This window comes from Helianthus annuus, chromosome 4 (genome assembly GCF_002127325.2).
Source record: "Helianthus annuus cultivar XRQ/B chromosome 4, HanXRQr2.0-SUNRISE, whole genome shotgun sequence".
Lineage (NCBI taxonomy): Eukaryota > Viridiplantae > Streptophyta > Magnoliopsida > Asterales > Asteraceae > Helianthus > Helianthus annuus.
This window is the reverse complement of record NC_035436.2, coordinates 5,668,262-5,691,318: the sequence shown is the minus strand read 5'-3', so window position 1 is coordinate 5,691,318 and position 23,057 is coordinate 5,668,262. Positions and strand designations below refer to the sequence as shown.

Genomic DNA, 23,057 nt, shown 5'->3' with positions numbered 1-23,057 from the left:
TAAATACGTGAAATTATAAGTGATGTAGCGTTGTGTATCCAATTAGTTTTAGTAATTCTTAACAGAAAAAAGTTTGATACACAACTAACCGCGTATCTCATGGATACATGCATAAACTTATTACGACAGGACTATGCATAGACTTATCACGACATGACCGCAGAAGTATAATAATCTCAGAAAATAACTATTTTTATGATTTTCATTTAAGATAATTTATTTCCTTTACCTCTCAGGTTGGGTCGTATTAAGGGGGTCGGAGTGATTGCGGGGAACCCTTCAGGGATGTGTTATCACCGAGCGGTGATTGAATGCCGGGCACAAATCGGTGAGTGGGGACTTGACAACTCGGTGTATAGTCAACGAAGGTGAAGAACAAAGGGAGGAGGAGAGAGGAGATAGAGAACTAATCAATTTTTTTTTAATTGAGTGGGTGCTTGAATCATTCCTAGTGTTTGAGTATAAAATGGGGAGTGAAGGGAGGGAGTTGACATGGCATAAATTATTGGATAGAGAAAACTCAAAACACCCTAAAATGTTTGAATCATACCCTCCACCCTAACCCTTTAGTTTTTAACTGTTACAGTTTCGCGTGCGATCAAATGGCTCAAGACGTAATGATTAATCAAAGGCGATAAAAACGAACCAAAGGTTCCAAGAACATAATTCTTTTCAACAATAATCAATTCAAAAACTATCTAAATAATAAAACCTAGACCCTTATTTATACTAGAAACTAAAAATCTTAGAGATAAACATGAATAAACAATAAATAAAAGATACGATAACTAATAAAAGACTCGATAATTAAGGAACTAAATATTATTCAAATCTTCGGGTAATCTTCAACCGGGATCCCATTCCAGAACGGTTGTAGTTATTAAAAGTTGGTTATCGGCTTGCACCATAAAACATTGTTAAAACACTGAATATTTCTTTAAAATGATATTTGAATATATTTATTTGACACACTTGACCCGAACCGACCCGACCCAGCCCGTCCCACTCATTCCAACCCGTAAGGGGGTAACTAGGTGTCCACAAAAAAACCCGAACCCGAAAAAAACTCGGGCCCAGGCATTATAAAAACCAGGTATTGACAACCCAAACCCGATCCCACCAAATGGGTATGGACCAGGTACAGTATTCCAACTGAGAACCCGAACCCTGGTTTTTTAGACCCGCTTTATACCCGGGTTTTTTATACCCGTCTGGGTTTTTTAATACCCGCCCGGGTTTTTTTCATACGCAAACCCGGAAATAGGGTATTCTAATACCCAGGTATAGAAAACCCAAACCCGAGTATACAGGGTATGGATTTCCTGGCCAATAACTGGACCCGGCCCGGGTATTGGCAATACCCGAAAATTCAAAACCCGGTCATACCTGTACCCGGGTATTAAAAAAACCCGGTTTTGTGCACCTCTAGGGGTAACCAGCCTTTTCTAATACGTCTTCTAATGCCTTATGCACCAAACAATCAAATTTTCTGGGTTTCTTATTGTGATGATATTGATAAACTCACTTAGTTGGGCAAACTGTAATACAAGATGCTTACATGTGAAATGCATGCTTGGATGCGTATTTAAAGATGAAGCTCTAACAATTATTTTCAATATTTAACAATATTAATAATTTATTTATCACAAAATGATTAAATTGCATAAAATCAACAGCACACCAGAAAATAAAAGAATCCTAACAGAGTACAAAATGAAAATTTACAATTAGATAAAAATACCTATATAATCTTCGTCTGCTCACACCCCCTATAGTTGTTTTTTTACATTCACAGTAACACTTAATATTATTTGAAAAAGAAAAATTATCGCCTAAAAAATCAATAATGTGTGCCCCTAGAGAGTAACTAAACTCGAATACTAACCCGAAGGTGAAGTGTATATATGATATTATATGTCCCAAAATACAAAAAGCAACGCGCTTACACAATTACACCATGAACAGATACCTGCAAAAGATCGGTAGATTAATTGTAAAGATCATAGATGTTGAAATAATTAAAAAAAAAAAAAAAAGACTCATTCTAGTATTCTACAGCAGGTCTTGGTGAACTTCTATTTAACGCGACAAGTTTGACTCATTTATTTAGGAATGGGTTGATTCGGTGTGTACATTTGATCTTTAATAAGTAAAATAAATAAAAAAATGTTAAAAGGGAAATGGTAAAACGGGTCAAATGTCTACTTTAGGCTAAAGTGCATTAGACAAAAAGTGTTATGGGTTTTCACTGAACATACTGAAGCCATGTAAAAAACACAAAGATTACTTTAAAAAAGTGAAATCCAAGGACATTATCGTGAAGTTTTAAAAGTTCAGGGAAGCGGTGTATAAGTGTGTGTGTGTGTGTGTGTGTGTGTGAGAGAGAGAGAGAGAGAGAGAGAGAGAGAGAGAGAGAGGTGCTTAAATACCCCACCTGAAGGAGTGTGCAAATCAAGAAACATCAGGAGTCGACTTACGGAAGCGGTGTAAGCACTGCAATTATAAAACAAGTTTGTGAGAAAGAGAATATATATATAATGTGTGTTTATATTGCATATGTATAAATACACACACACACACATATATATATATATAGTGTATGTATAAACACCCAGTTGTAATCTAATTCTAACCGTATCCTAACAAACTGGCCTTTGTTTGTGCCAATTAGAGAGGTGGCCAATTTTGAACCAAAAAAAAAACTAATAACAGGTCGATCTGGTTACAAAAGACCAAATGGTTAAAAGCCAACGGATTCAACTAAAAAGAACGGGGTTAACAGGGTCAACTAGGTCAAATGGGTTGAAAGTCAAAGAAGTGTATTTAAATGTATAAGCACATGACATGATACATATTACATAAGAGGGTAATGAATGGGCCCAACCCAACCCGTTTTGACACACTAAAAACAGGCTATATTGACCCGTTAACCAACTCTCCCATCTTGCCACCTCTAATGTCAACTGGAATCTAGACCTATGCAGTTAATGCGCTAAAATATCGGATATCGGTCAAGGACCGATATTTGAGATATGGATTATCGCGGTGGGATATCGGTAATTTTAATATCATGCAGAATTTATATATATATAGCAATTTAACACTAACAGTTCAGTATACTCTTCTACCATTAACAAATGAACCTTTTGCAACATGCAAAGCACTAATAAATTGTAGCAAGTAGGAACTGATTAAGACTTAAAACATCAACATTTAGCACTAACAATTAACAATTAAGACTTAAAACACTAATAGCCGCAATAAGAAGAAAGACGAATGGTAGAACTAAGAAGAAAGGTACTCATATCAGGAAATTCGGCAATACATTGGTCAATATCGCCGATCATATAGGTACCGATATTTGACAGGGGACCGATAACCGATATATCACCAATATTAGCTGCATAGATCTAGACTTGTATAGTTTACTCATAAGGAAACCCTAAACATGTCAGCAATAGCAGATATACCATATATGCATATGTAAGTTACTTAATACAAGAGTGATGACATATTCAACCTATCAATCAACATAATGACACGTGGCATGAATCTATAAATTCTAGAAAAGGGCTTGCTTCCTCAGACTCTCATGGATTCATGACACGTGGCATTAGGTTGATTTGCAGGTTGATATATCATTATCAATTTATCATTACTAGTACATGGGACCTAAGTTGGATTTGTTGGAATGGTAATGGGAGTCAATTAGTCAAAGATGGCAGGCAATTAAGAGAAAATTTAAATCAATAATCACCATAAAATTAGGAATTTTCATACTGCCCCAACCAACCAATTGCTTTTAGGCTGAAGGATTTCCTGCATTATTCGTACCCCACTCTTCTTCAGTCTCGTTACCGTTAACGAGTACAGGACCATCTGAAGAATCGTTATCCATTGCAACGGCATCTTCTTCTTGCTCAATTTCTTCACCATCAACAAATTCCCCTTCGTTTTCGTTTTCTTCTACACCCTGTAGTTAACACAAAAAGAAAACAACAAAGCAATGTTAAAAAAAAAGAATTTGACGGGTCAGACAGGTTGAGTAACAGGCCAAAAGGGGGCAATTTCATATATACCCCTAGAAACTTGCAAAATAGCATATATACCCAAGCAAAATTATATTTATCATATATACCGTTACAAAGTAGTTGAAATATCATAGATACCCAATTCATTAAAAAGAAGTTAATAAATGACAATTTTACCCTTATTTTTCTAAAACTTTGAAATCTCATATATGACCTTTAACTTCAAATAATATATTTATTACTCATTTCTAGCTTAATTTATTTAACTTAAATATTATATAAGGAGAATACTATTGTTTATGGGAAAAAATAATAAAAATAAAAATGGGTAAAAATAAATTTAAGCATAAAATGTGTTGTATAAAAATATGAAGTTAAAAGATGAGCATATATGAAATCTTGAAGTTAAAAAACTAACGGTAAAATGATTATTTATTAGATTGTTTTTAACAAATTGGGTATATCTGATATATTTACTATTTGGTAAGGGCATATATGATATTTTTAGTTTTGGTTAGGCATATATGAAAATTTTCAAGTTTGTAAGGGTATATATGAAATTATTCCTAAAAGAAGTGCATAAACGTACCTCATGATTCAGCTCTCCATTTTCATGTGGCTCTTCATCATCCAATTGCATGTGTTTGAAGACTTCCACAAGGTTGACATGTGATCTATCCACATAGTTCACATACTCTGTTGCTGGAGGATAAATACCCCTATATCATATATATGGTAGAAAGACTCGTTAATGTCTTATCCTGTTTACGAGGTCCATACAACACTTGAAAAATATACAATACTTAAACAACTACTTTAACGAGGCTAAAACATGAAAACCATGGATCATTAATATGTACAAGATGTGGCCGCTTCAGCCCGTCAATTTATAAATGGATCAAATCCGGATACTTTTAACTCTTAACAGGGCAAATGAGTACACTAAATGATACGGATCGGAAGCGTACTCAAATGGCTCAAGAACAATCGATTAATCAAAGACGATAAAACGAACCAAAGGTTCCAAGAGCAAAGTTCTTTATAATCAAATTCAACAAAAACTGATCAAATAATAAACCCTAAATCCCCTTATATAAGTGAGGAAACTAAATATAAAAGATTAGGAAATTGAAATTCAAATAATTAAAAGATATGATAATTAAAATAAAATAGAATTCAAATCTTCCGCAAACTTCGTTCCGATCCCGCATCACTAAATAAATAAGCTTATAAAAGAAAATGGGTCAAACATCACCTAGAATTTATTTCCAATGCATAGAATCTCTTATACTTATTATTAAAAAATCTCTTATGTTAAAATAATATAATTTTGTAATTCTATTTGACTAACTAATTATTTATAAAAAAAATATTGGAATAAGAAGTGCTTACGGGTCAAACCAGACCCAAATATCCCATTTTGCCAACTATAATATGTCCTATCAAAATTGTTCACAAGCATGCTAATGAGGTCATTACGAGTGTCACCATAATTTCAGATATACTAATGTTGCACTCAAGTTCAAAAGAAAAATGGTCAAATGGTTTTGAATGTTTCGAAGATCATCTAGAATGGTTTTTGATACATAGCATGTCTTACATCATTTATTCAAGAAATTAAATTATATTAAAATAGCATAGTTTTTGTAATAATATTTGGCTACCTATTTCTTTCTCTATTTAACAGTACCAGAAACTAAATATGAGACATAAGTAACAGAACCTTGTATCTGCAGCTCTTGCTTCAACTTCAAGTGCAATTTGCCAGTCCTCAAACATATTTGGGTACTCTTCAGGATCTGCTAAAGATTCTGCTGCTTTCTGGTTAACCTGCATTTTCAATCATGTCAATCCACTTGCAAAATTATCATATTCTGGTAGAATGATAGAAAGACGGCTTTCGACACCTGAGGTAACAATTTTTTTTTTTTTTTTTTTTTTGCTAAACATGCTGAAAGGCACGCTTAAAATGTCATAAAGTAAAAACTTCAAAAATGAAAAAATAAATAAATAAATAAATAAATAAAATCCACCAGAAATAACCTTGTTAAGGTCTTTTCTCCAAAGAGCAACTATTTCTGAAACCTTGCTTGGAAGATAAGACCGTGCCATCAGAGCAGCTTCAGGTATCCGATTGCTGAGAGAGTGAAAAAAGCATTTAAATAACTGCAAAGCATGCTCAAATTTGTATTCATGTTGTATTGATGTAGAGAATTAGATATTAGAGGTGACAATTCCAACCCATTTGCATACAAATGGGCCTATTCAAGTTATTCTTTCTGTAATGGGTCATACAGGAAAAAGAAAGACTATTAGCTAAACAGGAAACTAGTCAAGAGAGTTAAAGTCACCCAAAGTGTATATATAACAAATAGAGTAAAGTACATGAATGGTCCCTGTGGTTTACCAAAATTTTGGATTTAGTCCCTACCTACTCCCTAGCTTTCCAAAACTACACGAATGGTCCCTATGGTTTCCATTTTGTTATGCAATTAGTTTTTTCAAAGTACATGGATGGTCCTTGTGGTTTTCACTTTGTAACAAACTTAGTCCTTAACTTGGACCTGCTGAAACCTTTAGATTTGTTTGCTTGGGACTAAATGCATTACAAAGTGCAAATTACAGGGACCATTCGTGTACTTTTGGAAAGCTAGGGACCAAATCCAAAATTTTAGGAAACCACAGGGACCATCTGTGTACTTTAATAAACCACCTAGAACAATTTATTCAATATTTAAGTTAATATTAAAATAATAACTTTAGCATATTTGATTCACTAGTTTGTTTAAGTTTAAAACAAGCTCAAAACTTTAGAAAAAGGTGTTTCAAGTCGGGCCATTTACCTGAAAGGGCATTTTTTACCCATTAACTTATAAATGGGTTTATTCATTTAATTTTATCTCTTAACATATCAAACCGGTAACAACCAAACAGTTAGCTAAAAAGAAATCGGGTCCAACAAGCTGCAGTCGCTGAGAGTGATTTTTAATGTATAAACCCACTTAATTTTGTAAAAAAATAAATAAATAAATAAAAGATCCTTACTTTACAATCACATTTGGCACACTAGTTTATAAAAAAATATCCGTTACCAAACCCACCGACCCATTTTACCAACTGCATACTGAATGTGAGCACTAACCTGTCAACCAACAACTGCAGACAATCTTCCAATTTACCCAGCATGAATAGACAAGCAAAGGCAACATTGTTTTTTCCACTGTCTTTAGCGAGATACGCAAGTTTTGCTATCTCTTCAGCATCTCCCAAAGAAGAGTAAAGCAGAAGCAGACCACTCAAGTCATTTGCATGCTTCAAACAATCTTCAGCCATCTCCAACTGCAATGTGTTAACATTGTTATCAATGATCAAATAGAAGACTAGAAGAGTTATCATCTAATCTTAAACCCAAAAGGGTACTGAACCAAAAAAAAAAAGATTTTCCTTTTACTAAGAAAAACGGATAATGTTAGCTTAAACATATTTTTCATCATCCCCCGAGGTTTGGCCAGTTTTGCGACTTTCGTCCAAATGTTTGTTTTTTCACATCTGGATCCAAAAGGTTTGAAATCTTGCCATTTTCATCCAGTTCGTTAACTCCATCCATTTTTCTACGTTAAATCAGGGGTGTTTTCGTCTTTTTTGTTAACTTAAAGGGAAATTCGGTCTTTTTCACTTTTATGTACAAGCATTTAGCATAATGCAAAAGTGTTCGAAATACACTTACTAAAGTGAAAGAGACCGAATTGCCCTTTAAGTTAACAAAAAAGATGGAAATACCTCTGACTTAACGGAGAAAAATGAATTGAGCTAACGAGCCGGATGAAAATGGGAAGATTTCAATTGGATCCAGATGCGAAAAAAACAAACCTTTGGATGAAAATCGCAAAACTGGACAAACCTCAGGGACGAAAATGGCATTTTACTCTTTTTCTCAAGAGTTACTATTTTCCAAAGCGTGTGTCTTTCTGTGATGTGATCACATACAGGAGTTATCAATTATCATTTTAATGTATAGTTCACCAATGTAATGAACCAAGAAACAAATTTCGTTCTAGATATATATACACACACACAAAGTGTGTGTCTTTTCAATATGAAGAAAGAACAAATAGTAAAACCAAAACATACCAGTCCAGCAGACATAGCTAATTCACCCAACTGCTTCCATTTCGACTCGCTTTGTGCTACTACGGCAATATCCTATATGCACAAAACCAAACGGTATCATACATTTAACAAGATACATCGCCTGATAACTGATTATACATAACTAACATGGAAAAGGGTGCTTAGATTCTCTCTTTAAGCAGTTAAAATGGGAGGTGATTTGTACCCAACAATAACTGATTGGCATACGCCAAATCTTTTTGGGACAAATTACCTTCATACCTTAATCACCTCTCGTAAAAAAATTGTAAATAAAATGTTCTGCTTGTATAAGGTGAGTGTAAATACCCTTGCGGTTTCTAGTTTGCCAAGCTGAATGGCAAGCTCAAATCTATAGTCGGGATCAGTAGCAACATCTAGAGCTTCCTCAATCATTCCTCGTGATTCCAAAAAGTGAGCAACACTACAGAAGGAATCATATATCAGACTGAGAGTCTGAGACCCAATAACTTTTAATACAAGATCGAGTACAGTTACAAACCTTGATAAAATAAAACCCTTCTGTCGGGAAAAAAATATATATTCATTCAGCAAGTATAAATGAATAATCATCTATCGATAAATAGAAAAACATAACTATTATTTTTTAAGGGAGAATCTAGGGAAAAGATTAAAAGTTCTCTAAAAACCAAGTTCATGTTGTACAAATAATCAAATATTATTTATTGATTAAAAGGTTTTATCCGTATAACTGATATCCAGTAACTATTACTTTATATTTTTATCGAGCAATTAGCGCTTCAACTTTTTTTTATTAGTTAATGCATTTATCAAGGTTATTACTTTAGCCCGTTGGCCCAAGTCGGGACCATAAGAAATTATCATATAATTGAGGTTGCTACCAACCTATATAGGAATTATATATATAAAGTATACCTATTATGATGCTCTTTTGGAATTGTAGGAAATACATCATTAGCTCGTTCTAGATCTCCGCGCATCACAAGTGTCTTGTACTCTATCAGTGTGAGCAGTAACGTGTATCCAATGACACTAAATTATAAAGAACAAAAAGAAGGTTAACCCAAGCAGAAAAACAAATGATGTTATAGAAGTTGTGTATACCCTGAAATATGAACACCAAAGGCTACTCACTTGAATTCCTTGTCGATGAGATAAACCCTGCTTTGATTAGCTAGATACCCAAGAAGGTACATTGGCCGGTCCAAATGGAACATTGTGGTTACCTATAATAGATATATCAAGTTAATTACAAACATATGAGTTATGACGTTAAACAAAGGGCCAGTTTAATATTGGTCCTTCTAAAAGTTCATGATTCCATATCTACACTTCTGATTTTCACAATATGATATTACCCTTTCAAAACGCTAAAATATCGTATTTACCATTTCATAGTTCAGAAAAATAATATTAACTAATAACTAGAGTAAAGTACACGGATGGTCCCTGTGGTTGAACATAATTTTGGATTTAGTCCCTAGCTTTTCAAAACTACACGGATGGTCCCTGTGGTTTACACTTTGTAATGCATTTGGTCCCCGGTTAACAAATCAAAAGGTTTCAGCGGGTCCAAGTTAGGGACTAGATGCGTTACAAAGTGCAAACCACAGGGACCATCCATGTACTTTTGACAAAAATTGGGGTCCAAGTTAGGGACTAGATGCGTTAAAAAGTACAAACAATAGGGACCACCCGTGTACTTTTGGAAAGCGAGGGACCAAATACAAAATTTTCGTCAACCACAGGGACCATCCGTGTACTTTACTCTAAAAACTAATAGAACATTATGTGCTAAGATGATTCACAAAAAAATATAATAATTGTTTTTTTCCTAATTGTTTCACTATGGAATGGGTAGATATGATATTTTGTCTTTTTAAAAGGATAAAACTGAAATTTAGAATGATATATGTGTGAAATTAATCTTTAAACAAAAACAGAATGTTTAAGACATTTTGACAAGTATTGGTTAAAGACATTACCTCACCGCCAACACAATAATTAAGTCGCCATGAAGAATTATTGTAGATAAAACAGTCCCCAACCCACAATCCAGTTCTAACTCTCTCGCTGACTTCAGAAAGAATTGTAAAGGAGTCTTCAATACCTTCCTCATCTACAGATTTTCCACTATCTAGATGTGCTGACACGACATCACGCTGCAACATAAGAAAATTCACAATACTAATCAAACTTAACTAAAGATAATAAAATGATAGGTAATGGTGGTGTTTGGTATGCAGAGATGAAAGGTGGAACGGAATGGACCACTTCGACCGAATGAAAAGAAAGCATGTTTTGTTAACAACATACGAACGGAATCCATTCCACTTTAAGATTTTTCATTCCTTAGGGGAAGCTTTTCTAATTGTTATCCCTTCAAGGAATGGAATGAAAGTTTACAATCTAATCCAGTTTTTTTTTCCTTTAAAGACCTTATAATAAAATTAATGCCTTAAAGAATTAACTTCAACTAATATAAAATTTTAATCTTCAAAATGAATAAAAAATATATATTTTCCTATTAGTAAATTACTATTTTGGCCCTGAGGTTTAGTTAGTTTTAACCCTTTCAGCTTAAAAAGGAATCTTTAGACATATCAAACCCTAAGGTTGCATTTGTAACGGTTTTAGCCCCAACAATAACTCTGTTACTTTTTTCAAGGGTATTTTAGTATTTTTACACCTCAAGGTTGTTTATGTAAACTATAATGTTTTTTATTAATATTTAAGGGGCTATTTATGTATTTACTCAAGTTAACAAAAACGAAACCACAATCTGATTCTTCCTTCTCTGTAAAATGAGTTTTTATATTTAAGTATATTAAAAAAAAGGTTTTTATTTTTATTTTTTAAACTTTTTATTGTTATTTTGTTACTTTTACGATTATCATTTAGGTTAGGAGTTGGCTACAAAGTCCAAAATTCCTAAAAAGTGTAAAAAGTCAGAAAACACCGTAATGTCAACCATAAAACACACCCAATACCCACACAAATAACATAATAAAGATTACTAAAATATAGTGTTTTAGTAATCTTCACTCTGTTATTTGTGGGTTTTGGGTGTGTTTTAGGGCTGATATTATGGTGTTTTATGACTCTGTACGCTTTCTAGGAGATTTAGACTTTGTAGCCGAAACCCACCCTATCATGTAGATAAATAAATATGTCCTTTCTAAAATCGTTTCTTAAACGTCCTTTAAGACCGTTCGTTTTTCAAACTTTTTGATCAAAATTCGTTCATTTTTTTAGGTTTCTTAATTCAGATTTAAAATTTATGTTTTTTAGAATTTTTTTTATTGAACTATGTACTAACTAGAGGTAAATTATTTGTATAGATTTACACGTAAACAGACCTAAGGTTGTAAAACTAAAGCATATACATATATAAGTGTGTAAGGATCTAACATTGTACTGCAGTATGTAGAATGATGAATCACTGGCAATCGCCACCATATCACCACTGTCTGCCCAGTAGAGGTTCTGGAAATGAAAGACAGAAATAAGCAGACAAGAAATTTGTTAGTCTAGCTATGCTGAAACATAATATTAAAAAAGGTGAAACATGAAATCTAATTGAAATAGGGTAAGATCTGTGTACCTTGATATTAACATCAATTCGTTGAATCAATCTGCACTCGGCCCAATCATAGAAACATATAAAATCATTTGAACACATTGCCAACAAAGATCCTCCGTATATGCGCTCACAAGAAAATGTTGGTCGGATACTCTTCTTTTCCTGGTACAAAAAAAACATCAAAATAGATGCATAAATTTATAGAATTAGAAACAAACTTCACATACTTTCCTCAACATTACTAACTTGCAATTTGTAACCGAATATAGCAATCAACTTCATTTTTTAACTGACCCTGTAAAGTGCTAATGTAGTACTGCCATGCTAACCACCACATTAGATGCCGCATATGAAAAAGATGCTTATGCGGAAAAAAAAATTAAAACAAAATTATTTACAAGTTCTAAAATTGGAAAATTGCCTTTGAAAAATATTAAATGTCACATCACATGTCACAAGCCATATACATACATATACACCAAATTGAAAAACATGATATAACATCAACAGTTTAAATAAATAGCAAACAATGACCTTCTAGCAGTTGAACTGTTCATTCATTACATATAATCAGTGTTACGTGTTTGCTAAAATCGTTCATAAAATGTAAGTTGGTTGCTATATAGGGAATATAGGGAATGGTATAAAGTTCCTAATATATGCAGCTTTACCTTATCATTATATTAAGAATATGTATAAAATGTACACAAGTAACATATGCATTGCTATGAGGTCCAAGAAAGTCAACAAACCTGAAAAGATTTGTTAAAAATCTTTATTTTAGTTGTACTCTCTCTAACAGCATATTCACCATCAGATGACCAAACAATCTCCAATGCAGAACCAAAGGATCTATTTCTCCATGCCAAAGCTGTATATATGATGTATTCACCATCACCACAGACAACAACAAACCTACCATTCGGGTTGTGTTTCAAGCTCTGAAAACAAAAGGGTAAGGTCATCAAGAAGTTATCAATATCAGAACGAAGTCAAAAACTCAAAATCAGAGGCCAAATAATTTGTGTCCAACTTTTTATTACAATTTCTATAGTCTATACATAACTAGGGTGTTATATACGATTAGATATTATTTCAAAAAGTAAGTATTTTAATAATAAAATGAATTAAGAGGTTGTATGCATTTAACCTGTTTGATCCATTAAAGATAAAACCTAACCCAAAATTGACCTACAGTGAGTACGAAAAAATGGCCCTTTAACACATAGTTGTTAATGGCAAACAACGACAAATAGCGATAAGTTACCTATATGCTACATAGCGAATAGCGATAAATAGCGATACACTAGAACTAAAATTTTAAAAAATTATATGTATATTATATCAAAATACCCTAGTATATACGCTATTTTACACGTATATTTAACAAATTCCTAAAATCCAGCTATTTTATAGCTAGATTTAATCGCTATATATGTTTTAAAAAAATAAAAACTGAAATCCCGCTATTTATGGCTACATACCCTGTAGCGACCTTCGACCTATACGCTACGCTATTCGCTATAGCGACCATAGCGACCGCTATTGACAACTATAGTTTAACGAGATGCAAATATCATGACGATAAGTAGATTACAATTTTATGTTGTACTATTTTCTGTAACAAAGAGATAGCAATGTATCTGATTTTAAGTTTAAGCTAAATGACAAACAACTCACTTGTGGGTAAAGATCACATGTTCCCAACTCTTTAACTGCTAAAGGCAATCTCTCCCCATCAGAGACCTGAGAAGCAAGACAGAAAACAAGTTGCAGTCAGTCAGTCACCTTAACAAAATCAAATATAACTTCTGGACAAGTTTATGTTTCATCTTTGGCAAGACAAGATGAGTGGGTCAAAAGCCAAAACACATCGTGTCATGTTGATCAGAAAACACTTTCTGACAAAACATTTTACATTTTATCATATTCAATAAGTGTGTCAAATATGATTTCGGAAACTACATTATTTGACCCATTTTTTAAATATAAGGTTTAGGAGGTATGCATTATATATAATTTGGGTGACATGTTTCTTATTAGCTAATTATTTTGCTTTTACGCATTGGAACCGTTAAAGATAAAATATAACCAGAATCAACCCGCTTATAAGTAAATGGGTCACAGCTACCGCCTCATTATGAACCCATACCTCATAATCAGCTCCCACACTCCTGATGTTTACGGTTTGAATTTCATTATGCTTAGCCCATATAATTTTTCCACTGTTGTCCATGCTAGCTACAGGCTCTTCTCTACCAACTTTCACCATTATGGTCCCTTCATCATAACCAAAAGCAATCCTGTACATAAGTAAGTATACTAAAATGAGCTTTTTTTCTGATTAAGAAGTTTCAGGTGGATCCTTAGTAGAGCATAAAGGGCATCAGAAATGTTGACACATAAACATCCTTCTCCAAATTATTCCACTAGAGAGCACATATATATAGACTTACTGACCAAAAACTTAATATTTTCAAATGTATAATAGAGATTAAGGAGTAGTTTTAATTAGGGGTGAACAAATGTCCGTTCGGTTCGGTTTTTACACATAACCGATAACCGAAGCTCAGTTTTTAAGAAAAACCATAATGAAACCGATTGGTTAATTCAATTCGGTTAATATGCCGGTTATAGTTTCGGTTATGTTTGGTTAACTACCAAAAACAAAACTTGTGCAAAATTATAAACTTAAAATAGTTAGTCAAGTGTTTTGAACCATTTTCAAGAATACAAATACATGAAAAATACATGAAATACCCAAAAAATAGATGAAATACATGAAAATATGTTTCAAATACATGAAAAACACATAAATATATAACTATCGGTTCAATTTCGGTTATTTCGGTTATGGAAAAAAGGTAAACCGAAACCGTAACCGAATGATTCGGTTTTGGCCATATCTTAACTGTAACGATCGGTTAAGTCGGTTTCCGTTATTTTCAGTTCGGTTTTCGATTTTTTCGGTAATCAGTTTTCATATGCTCACCCCTAGTTTTAATTAGGGGTGGCAATTTGTGTTGTGTTCAGGCTGGTGGGGGTCATATATAACCCCAACCTAAAGACACCCAAATTATTTAATCGTGTTGAAAAGTTGAACCTAACCCGAAACCAGACAGTGTAGCCCCACTATCGAAATGGGTCAAACGGCTTGACCGGTTGATACTTTGTGTCTAGTCAGGAATTGCCCCTTATTTTGAATATATATAGACTTGAAAAACTAGCTGTATGTAACATCAAAACAACTGCTAACATAGGCAAAATTAGTAACAAAACAAACTTACCGCCGTGAACCTTTCATGCATCCAATAGCCCAAACCCTTTCAAGTCCATAATTCAAAGTGTTCTCAAGTCTGCACAAAAAAGAAACACCTGAGAAACTTAGGAAAATGTGGATAGAAATAAGAATCAGAGATTCCTTCAATTTATTTTTCTATTACAGAACTTTGAATAGGATACGGCTGAGTTTACAAGCAACTACAAATTACACATTAGTAGTATGTGTTATCATAGTTGTTAACAGCGAATGGCAGACGATTGCGACAAGCAACCTATACGCTACGTAGCAATAGCGATGAAATAGCGGGCGCTATTTTATGTTTAGTGATACACTAGAAGAAAATTTTGGAAATGTTTTATATGTATGTTATATCCAAATACGGTGTTTCTATACGTATAATTAACAAAAAACTTAAAATCCAGCTATCGTATACGTAGATTTTGTCGCTATTTATATTAGAAATCTAGAACCAAGAAAAACAAAAAAACCCTAAATCCTGCTATTTACTCGCTATGGAGGCGCCAAAAGCAGATAGCCGTGAATGAGCGTTTCGCTACGCTATTCGCTATAGCGCTCGCTATGAGAGCTATTAACAACTATGTGTGGTTTATGGTTTGATGTAATAATACAAGAACTAAAGCTTCATTTGCAGATAGAGCAACTAGTCAAAAGAAAGGAGAAAAAAACATTCTTATCTAAAGAGCCAAAGATTCCTTCGACATATGGATTCAATACTGGATGCCTAAAACTCAAAGCATGATAGAAAAAACATGCAATTCTTTTATCTGTATATGTCCAGATCAGCATAGTTTGGATAATCGAAAATGGTGCAAGTAAAACAAATTTAAAATCATAATAGTAATCTGTTAATATTTATCCAACACAGTCAAAACTAAGAATAGACAAGAACTTGCACTACAGAAATGCAAAGACCATGAACCGTAACATACCTATAAGTAGTTGAATGCCATATACGTACAGTACCATCCTCGGAACCCGTAATTATTATAGGCAGTTCCGGGTGAAAGCTTACAGCTGAAACGTTGTGTGTGTGACCTTCTAAAGTCTGGACACATGTTTTGGTTTGGTAATCCCACACCTGTAAATGGTTTATAATGTAAGTCCAAGTTGCAGAAATCTATTAAGATAACGGATTGTGTATACATGAGTCATCCAACAACTTGAGTGGCCTTAGTGAAAGATTTTGAATATTTGAGTAGCGTGTGTATATAACTTATACATTATCCCTGAAGTTGATGGTCAGCAAAAGCAGGACGTAGACACGCACCTTAGCAGTATGATCATCGGATCCAGTAATTAGATAAGGTTTATCACCACCTGTGAAATAATCCACACAGTTCACACCTTTAAGATGGGCATCTAGTGTGAAGTTAGGATCAGGTGAGCCAAGATTCCAGATCTGAAAATTAAAAAACGGTACATAAAAGTTATGTTATAGTACGTTAAACAGATTGGGTGTTGGTTACTAGCAAAAACTTAAGTAATGTTTGGTATACAACATTATGTAACGTTCTATTTATGTAATTCCATATCATCATGATATAGAATAGGAAAACTACAATGTAACACAGTTTTGTTTATGTAATGTTCAATAACAGAAATTCTCTTTAAAAAAACTCACAACTTTGACAAAATTACTTATCACTTTTTTTAATATAACTAGAAAATATGTCTTTGTTGTAATCTTCGTTGAGATTTTCCTGAGCTTTCATTATGTTCAGTTTAGATAGTTTATACATAAAAAATCCAATAACGTTTATTAAATGACATAAAGTTGGAAAAAGAATCACACATTGTCTTTATATATAACTAGTAATTTTACGCGCTGCGTTGCTGTGGCGTCAAAAACACTAAGTAACTCGAATTTATACCATCATAGGAAAACGTATTATATTTGACCCAACCGTAAACATACATAAAAATAATCACGAAAACGTATATTTGACCTGACTCATTTCCAAAAAAAAATCTGAAGAAAATAGTGTTTTTTAAGTTAGAAAATAGTAAGCTTGAAACTTGAAGGGGTTAAAGTGATATTTTACAATATTTTATAGAAAATTGAGAGGGTATAAGTGTAAATTCTGAAAGTTGGGGGGGTGTGATACTGTGATGGCAAAATTATAAAGTAGAAGGGGTTAAGGGTGCTTGGCATAGGTCAACAAACATGATAATGGTTGAAGTCAGTGCCATTATGTATACATTCCATCCAAACAAACAAACCCTTAAGACCTAAAATTACCTTTATCGTGCGATCAAGTGAAGCGCTTGCAAAAGTATTTGTGTCTTTTGGATTAATCGTCACTTGCATGACATAATGTGAGTGTCCCTCAAATATTTGAGTACAATACCAACTTTTTTCCCAGTCCCAAAGCTTTATAAGCATGTCATCAGAACATGATAAGATATACGGGAGTGTAGGGTGGACTGCCACACACCGGATATAATCTGTATGGGCCTCGTAAACTTTGACTTTATCCATTGTATTGTAATTGTACACCCGGATAAACATGTCATCTGCACCTGCAACAACCCACTGCTTGCGGGCTACAAACTTTGCTGATCTGACTGCAAATACATTATTTAAGCATCAGATAATGTGTTTAACTGTGTATTTAGCATTGCAGAGTCTGTGGGTGTAAAATCATGCATTTTTTTTTTCAATAAATCAATAGTGAGAGTTTAAAATATAGAAGATAAAAAAAAACTATTATTTAATGAAGAAATGACAGTCAGTCAAGTTGACTGAGTCAACTAATAATTCCAATAACCCAAAAATTCAATATATTATCAAATAGATTAAACGAAAATCAATATCATACTTTTCTTTGATATCATAATAATTTTCTAAAAGGTTTCCAATAAAATAGTTAGTAACTGAAAACTAAACAAATATATCCTGAAACTAAAAATATTTAAAAAATATTATATTACATTCATAGTTATCGATAGCGAATAGCGACAAATAGCGACGAGATACCTATATGCTACGTAGCGATAGCGACGAAATAGCGCCCGCTATTTTGTGTTTAGAGATAAGGTAGTTAAAAATTTAAGAAATAAAAAATAGCTAATTGTAATTTTATATATATATATATATATATATATATATATATATATATAATGTTAATTTTATACTTTTTATGTATAGATTTTGAAGTTTAAGGATCAAATGTAAATTAGTGATGATAGAGGGGGTTAAATGTTAAAATACACAAACTATTTTTACACTTTTATGTAATTTTTTACAAGTTTTAGGGACTATATGTTAACTAGTGAAAAGATAGAGGGGTTAAAGGTTAAAATCCAAAAGATTATTTAACCCTAAAAAGCTAAAACACAGACTGCAGCCGCTCTTATTCTTCTTCTCTTCTTCCTGACTTGAGACTGCAGCCGCTCTTATTCTTCTTCTCTTCTTCTTCCTGACTTCCGGTAGGTTTCCGGCAGAAATTACAGCACCGGAGCCGGAATTCGTGGTCGGAATCCTGCTACAATGACGCTATTTTCCCGCTTTTCAGGCGCTACAGCAACTTAGCGCTCATCTACCTATTCGCATCGCTATTCGCTATTGCGCCCGCAATGGTCGCAATTGATAACTATGATTACATTAAAAACAGAGTAAATTATAAACTAAATCAATTTAGTGGGTGCAATTAATCAGATTTGCATTCAATTTGAAAGAAAAAAAACATATTTTAACTAAAGATTAACTGATCACTTACCTGGTAACTCAGTAACCTCAAAGGACTTTGCTATTGCCTGCAATATGCAAATGATATGAGGCGTACATTAGATAATGGAATTGAAAATTCGGTATTTCTATTATAAGAAAATAATGAGAAAACAATCTATTATATACCAGGTGATAGCAGCTATTTCATCTACCATGTTACCATAGTTAAACAAAACTAACGAAAATACAACACTCCCTTTCTGTAACACATTTGAAAGTACATCAAAACAAACCGCTACTCATGTATTGTCAACTATGCTTAACCATATATCCACAAAAGGCTACAAATATAACTCAATTTACGAAGGCGGGGATCAGAGGACTATCATTCCTTTCTATAAACTGTATGAAGTGAAAATTTGAACCCTAAACTCCGTGTGTCATTTGTATTCAACTGTGCTACTCCTTCTTACAAGATAAACTACATCTTAACAATCAATGTACATTTAATTTAATGGGACAACTGAACTCGAAATACTATTAGAATCTTTTTTACTTTAAACACAACTTGCTCCACACTTAAATTGTTAAAATAGTCTCGTAAGTCGTACCTGAGCCTGGTAATCCCAGATGCAGACCGTTCCTGAATACAAACTTGTGAGGATCCTGTAAAAACAAGTACCAATGTGCATTAATAAACGAATCAAAAACCGCTCTGTCACTAACGAACTTCACACCGTTATAATCAATGCCCTAGTATACTACTAGTTATTGACATTTTCTCAATTTACATTTTACATAACATGTATATTTACCATGGCTCTGTTGGATGTAGATCCACAGATTTTACTCTCTCTGATCTTTGAGCAAGTTTCCTCTGCATACAAGTACTTCTTATAAGCATGATCGTCAAGTAAAATACCTAAACCTAACAATTAACAACTAAACTAATCCAAATTATATAACCAATATTACCTTGATCTCGAGTCTGAGAGGCTATCACCAAGCGGAACATACACAAAACAGATCAAAACTTCGGTTAGTAAACGAGATCCAAACAGTTTATCAAATGCCAAAGGTAAATCAAATTAATGCACAAATTCAACAACAGCAATGCAATTGAATCAATGATCATATGGAAACGGATTTGCAACTGGATCTGAAACATAACTGATCTAAAAAGGCGAATCAAGCAGATATACTGTAAGCTCACCATTTTGAAGATTAAATATCAGGTTAATACGAAATCCGTGAGTGAATGTTGAACCGAAACTTCAGTTAGTAAACCGGATCCGAACACTTAATCAAACGCAATAAGTAAATCAAACTAATGCACGAATTCAACAACAGCAATGCAATGGAATCTATAGCTGAATCAATCAATAATCATATAAAAAGAGATTTGCAACTAGATCTGAAACATAACTAACTAAAACAGCGAATCAAGCAGATACACTATAAGCTCACCATTTTCGAACATTAAGAATTAGGTTTTCAATAATCAAATGCAATAAGTAAATCAGATTAATGCACGAATTCAACAACAACAATGCAATTGAATCAATAACTGAATCAACGATCGTATAGAAACAGATTTGCAACTAGATCTGAAACATTACTGATTAAAACAGCTAAATCAAGTGAATACACTATAAGCTCACCATATTTGAAGATTAAGAATTAGCGATTCGATACCGAAACTTCACTTAGTAAACCGGATCCAAACAGTTTATCAAATGTCATAAGTAAATCGAATTAATGCACGAATTCAACAACAACAATGCAATTGAATCAATAACTGAATCAATGACTGAATCATGATCATATGGAAATAGATTTGCTACTGGATCTGAAACATGATTGAATAAAATTGCAAATCAAGTGAATATAGTATAATCTCACCATTTTTGAAGATTAAAATTAGGTTTTTGATGTGAAATCCGTGAGTGAATGTTGAACCGGAAGATCCGAATGAGAGATCTGAGAGAGAAATGTGCTGAATCTTCGTTCGAACTGAGCGATTTGATAGCGTTAGGGTTTGAATTGAGAATTTGAGATTGAGATCAGCTGGTGTGATAATAGTACATACGTAAATGGTGAAAGAGAAAAAGAGTGGGGTTTGAAGATGATGATATGTAAATAATAAGAAATTCAACGACTGATGCTTCAATCTTACGGAATTTATTTTTAACTTTGTATGTTTGGTGGTACGAGGAATGGAAGGAACGAGGTAATGGAATTGATCAATACCATTTCATGTTTTGTTTGGTTACCATGTGGGAATGGAATGAATTATTATTGTGTATTGTTTGGTAGGCAAGAAAAACGAAGGAATAAAATCAGCGGTGAGTGGTGGTGTCGATGGTAGTGATTGTGGGTGGTGGCGGCGAGTGGCGGTGGAGGCAGCGATGGCGGGTGATGGTGATCGGGGGGTGCGTGGAGGCAGAGGTAGCAGTGGGTGGCGGCGGCGGTGGTGGTGGCGTCGACGGTGGTGGTGGGTGGTGGCGGCGATGGTGGTTGGTGGCGGCGGTGGGTGGCAACAGTGGTGGGTGGCAACAGTGTCGGGTGGGTGGCGACGACGGTGGTGGCTGTCGGGGTGGCGTTGACGGGTTACGAGTGGAGGCGACGATGGCGTCGGTGGTGGTGGTGGGTGGTGGCGAAGGTGGTGGGTCGTGGTGTTAGTGATGAATGGTGATAGATGGGATGGAATGGAAAAAAACATGGGGAGTGGATCAAATAATTTTGAGGGAATGGAATGCTTTATGAAATTGGTGATTCTATTCCATTGACCAACCTAACACCCCTTTCTTCATTCCCTCGTAATGATCCATTCCATTCCGCCTCCTATTCCTGCATACCAAACACTACCTTAAGCCTTTTTTAAATGATGGATGGCATTAGGGTTGTTCACGAGCTGAATTGAACCAGACCTTTGCTCGTGCTTAGTTCAGTTACAAACCGATCCGAAACTGAGTGTTTTTTCAACTGAGTCAAAGTCGAGCGAGCGTCTTTCAATCAACGAACGTCTAGCGAGTATCGAGCGTTGCAGAACAAAGAAAGAAAGTAACAATGGAAGTGCTAGTTATTAGAATAAAGTGCAATGTTCGTCCCTGATGTTTCGTCCAATAGAACACAAGTAAAAATTTAACAAATAACAAGGAGTACAAAAACACTTAACTAGTTCTATGGAGATTAGCTAAGCGGGAAGATAAATTATAGCCCGATTGAAACATACCCTTGTTTTATCGGAAGTTTGAAATTGAATGAACCGATTTAAGCAAATAACGATGGCCAATAGGGGGTTTTGATTAGGTCTTGTACTTCTGAATCGAATGGCGGGTTGAGACTTGAGTATTGATCGACGCTTCACAATTTAGTATTTGAAATTTCGACTCAATTACTCAAATGGACATTTATGTATTGGACAATGGACTATTGGTATTGGATTTCAATTCTAATTACTTAAATGAGCTCTATTTAGATCTTTGACCAAACATTGTTGATGTTGGTCTCTAGTCATTTCATTAAAAATGATACACACACAAGGGTGGGAGTTGGCTACAAAGTCCATTTTTTTCCTACAAAGGGTACAAAGTCATAAAACACCATAATTTCAGCTATAAAACACACTCAAAACCCACGAATAACAAAGTGGAGATTACTAAAACGCCATATTTGTGGGTTTTGTGTTGTGTTTTGGATGATAAGGCTTTGATTATCGAATGAGTAACAGTAGTGTGTTTTATATTGATTATCATATTGTGTTTTATATTCATAGTTCTACGATGGTGTGTTTGAAGTTTTTATGGACTGATAAGGTTTGGATATTGTGTTTTAGTGATCTTTACTTTGTTATTCGTGGGTTTTGAATGTGTTTATGGCTGAAATTGTGGTGTTTTATGACTTTGTACACTTTGTAGGAAAAATAGACCTTGTAGGCGAACCCCACCCACACTCACAAATATATATATATATATATATATATATATATATATATATATATATATATATATATATATATATATATATATATATATATATATATATATATAGGTTAGGTTCTTTTGTGAACCCTTTCTAAGTGATGAACAAAACGAACAAATCCTGGCCATAGATCTTCTTAAATCTAACATAAGGGTAGGATCGTCTTTTAACATTTATAATTTTATATATAATTTTCTTTTTTAAAATTTTCATGGCAGTTATTGATAAAACCACCCACGTTTCAACTTGTTTTCCAATTTCAAATTTCTATCGATCATAATCTGCGCCAAATCTTCCTGTTCGTTCTTCATCATCATCATTCAATTCGTTCTTCAGATTATCAACAGGTAATTC

General features: G+C 33.8%; 1 protein-coding gene across 6 annotated transcripts; it reads right to left on the bottom strand.

Moving 5' to 3' along the window:
* Positions 1–1,654: 1,654 nt before the first annotated feature.
* Positions 1,655–20,879, bottom strand: LOC110935617 (coatomer subunit beta'-1). Of its 6 annotated transcripts, none has more exons than XR_002589228.2 (26): positions 20,622–20,879; positions 19,695–19,715; positions 19,535–19,596; positions 19,331–19,385; positions 18,769–18,805; positions 17,289–17,614; positions 16,317–16,448; positions 15,979–16,127; positions 15,033–15,101; positions 13,898–14,048; positions 13,426–13,491; positions 12,498–12,686; positions 11,767–11,907; positions 11,574–11,648; positions 10,148–10,324; positions 9,297–9,388; positions 9,078–9,194; positions 8,490–8,604; positions 8,163–8,234; positions 7,174–7,370; positions 6,075–6,168; positions 5,755–5,861; positions 4,621–4,750; positions 3,758–3,979; positions 2,435–2,493; positions 1,655–1,969 (listed from the first exon to the last, which is right to left on the bottom strand). XR_002589228.2 is itself a non-coding variant. In XM_022177990.2 (26 exons), the coding sequence occupies exons 1-25, from the start codon at positions 20,622–20,624 to the stop codon at positions 2,474–2,476; spliced, it is 2,742 nt and encodes a 913-aa protein (XP_022033682.1). In that variant the 5' UTR covers positions 20,625–20,879; the 3' UTR covers positions 1,655–1,969; positions 2,435–2,473. The 6 variants fall into 6 exon arrangements, 2 of the variants coding, with proteins under 2 accessions (XP_022033682.1, XP_022033683.1); XR_002589229.2 differs by having other exon boundaries at positions 3,794–3,979; XR_002589230.2 differs by having other exon boundaries at positions 3,758–3,973.
* Between the last annotated feature and the right edge of the window lie 2,178 nt (positions 20,880–23,057).

Excerpts from the sequence above, each read along its gene's own strand:
- LOC110935617 (XM_022177990.2), bottom strand. Across the intron at positions 19,597-19,694 it reads CTCTCAGACTCGAGATCAAG|AGGAAACTTGCTCAAAGATC; the intron begins GTAATATTGGTT and ends ACTTGTATGCAG. Across the intron at positions 16,128-16,316 it reads CCGATGATCATACTGCTAAG|GTGTGGGATTACCAAACCAA; the intron begins GTGCGTGTCTAC and ends AACCATTTACAG.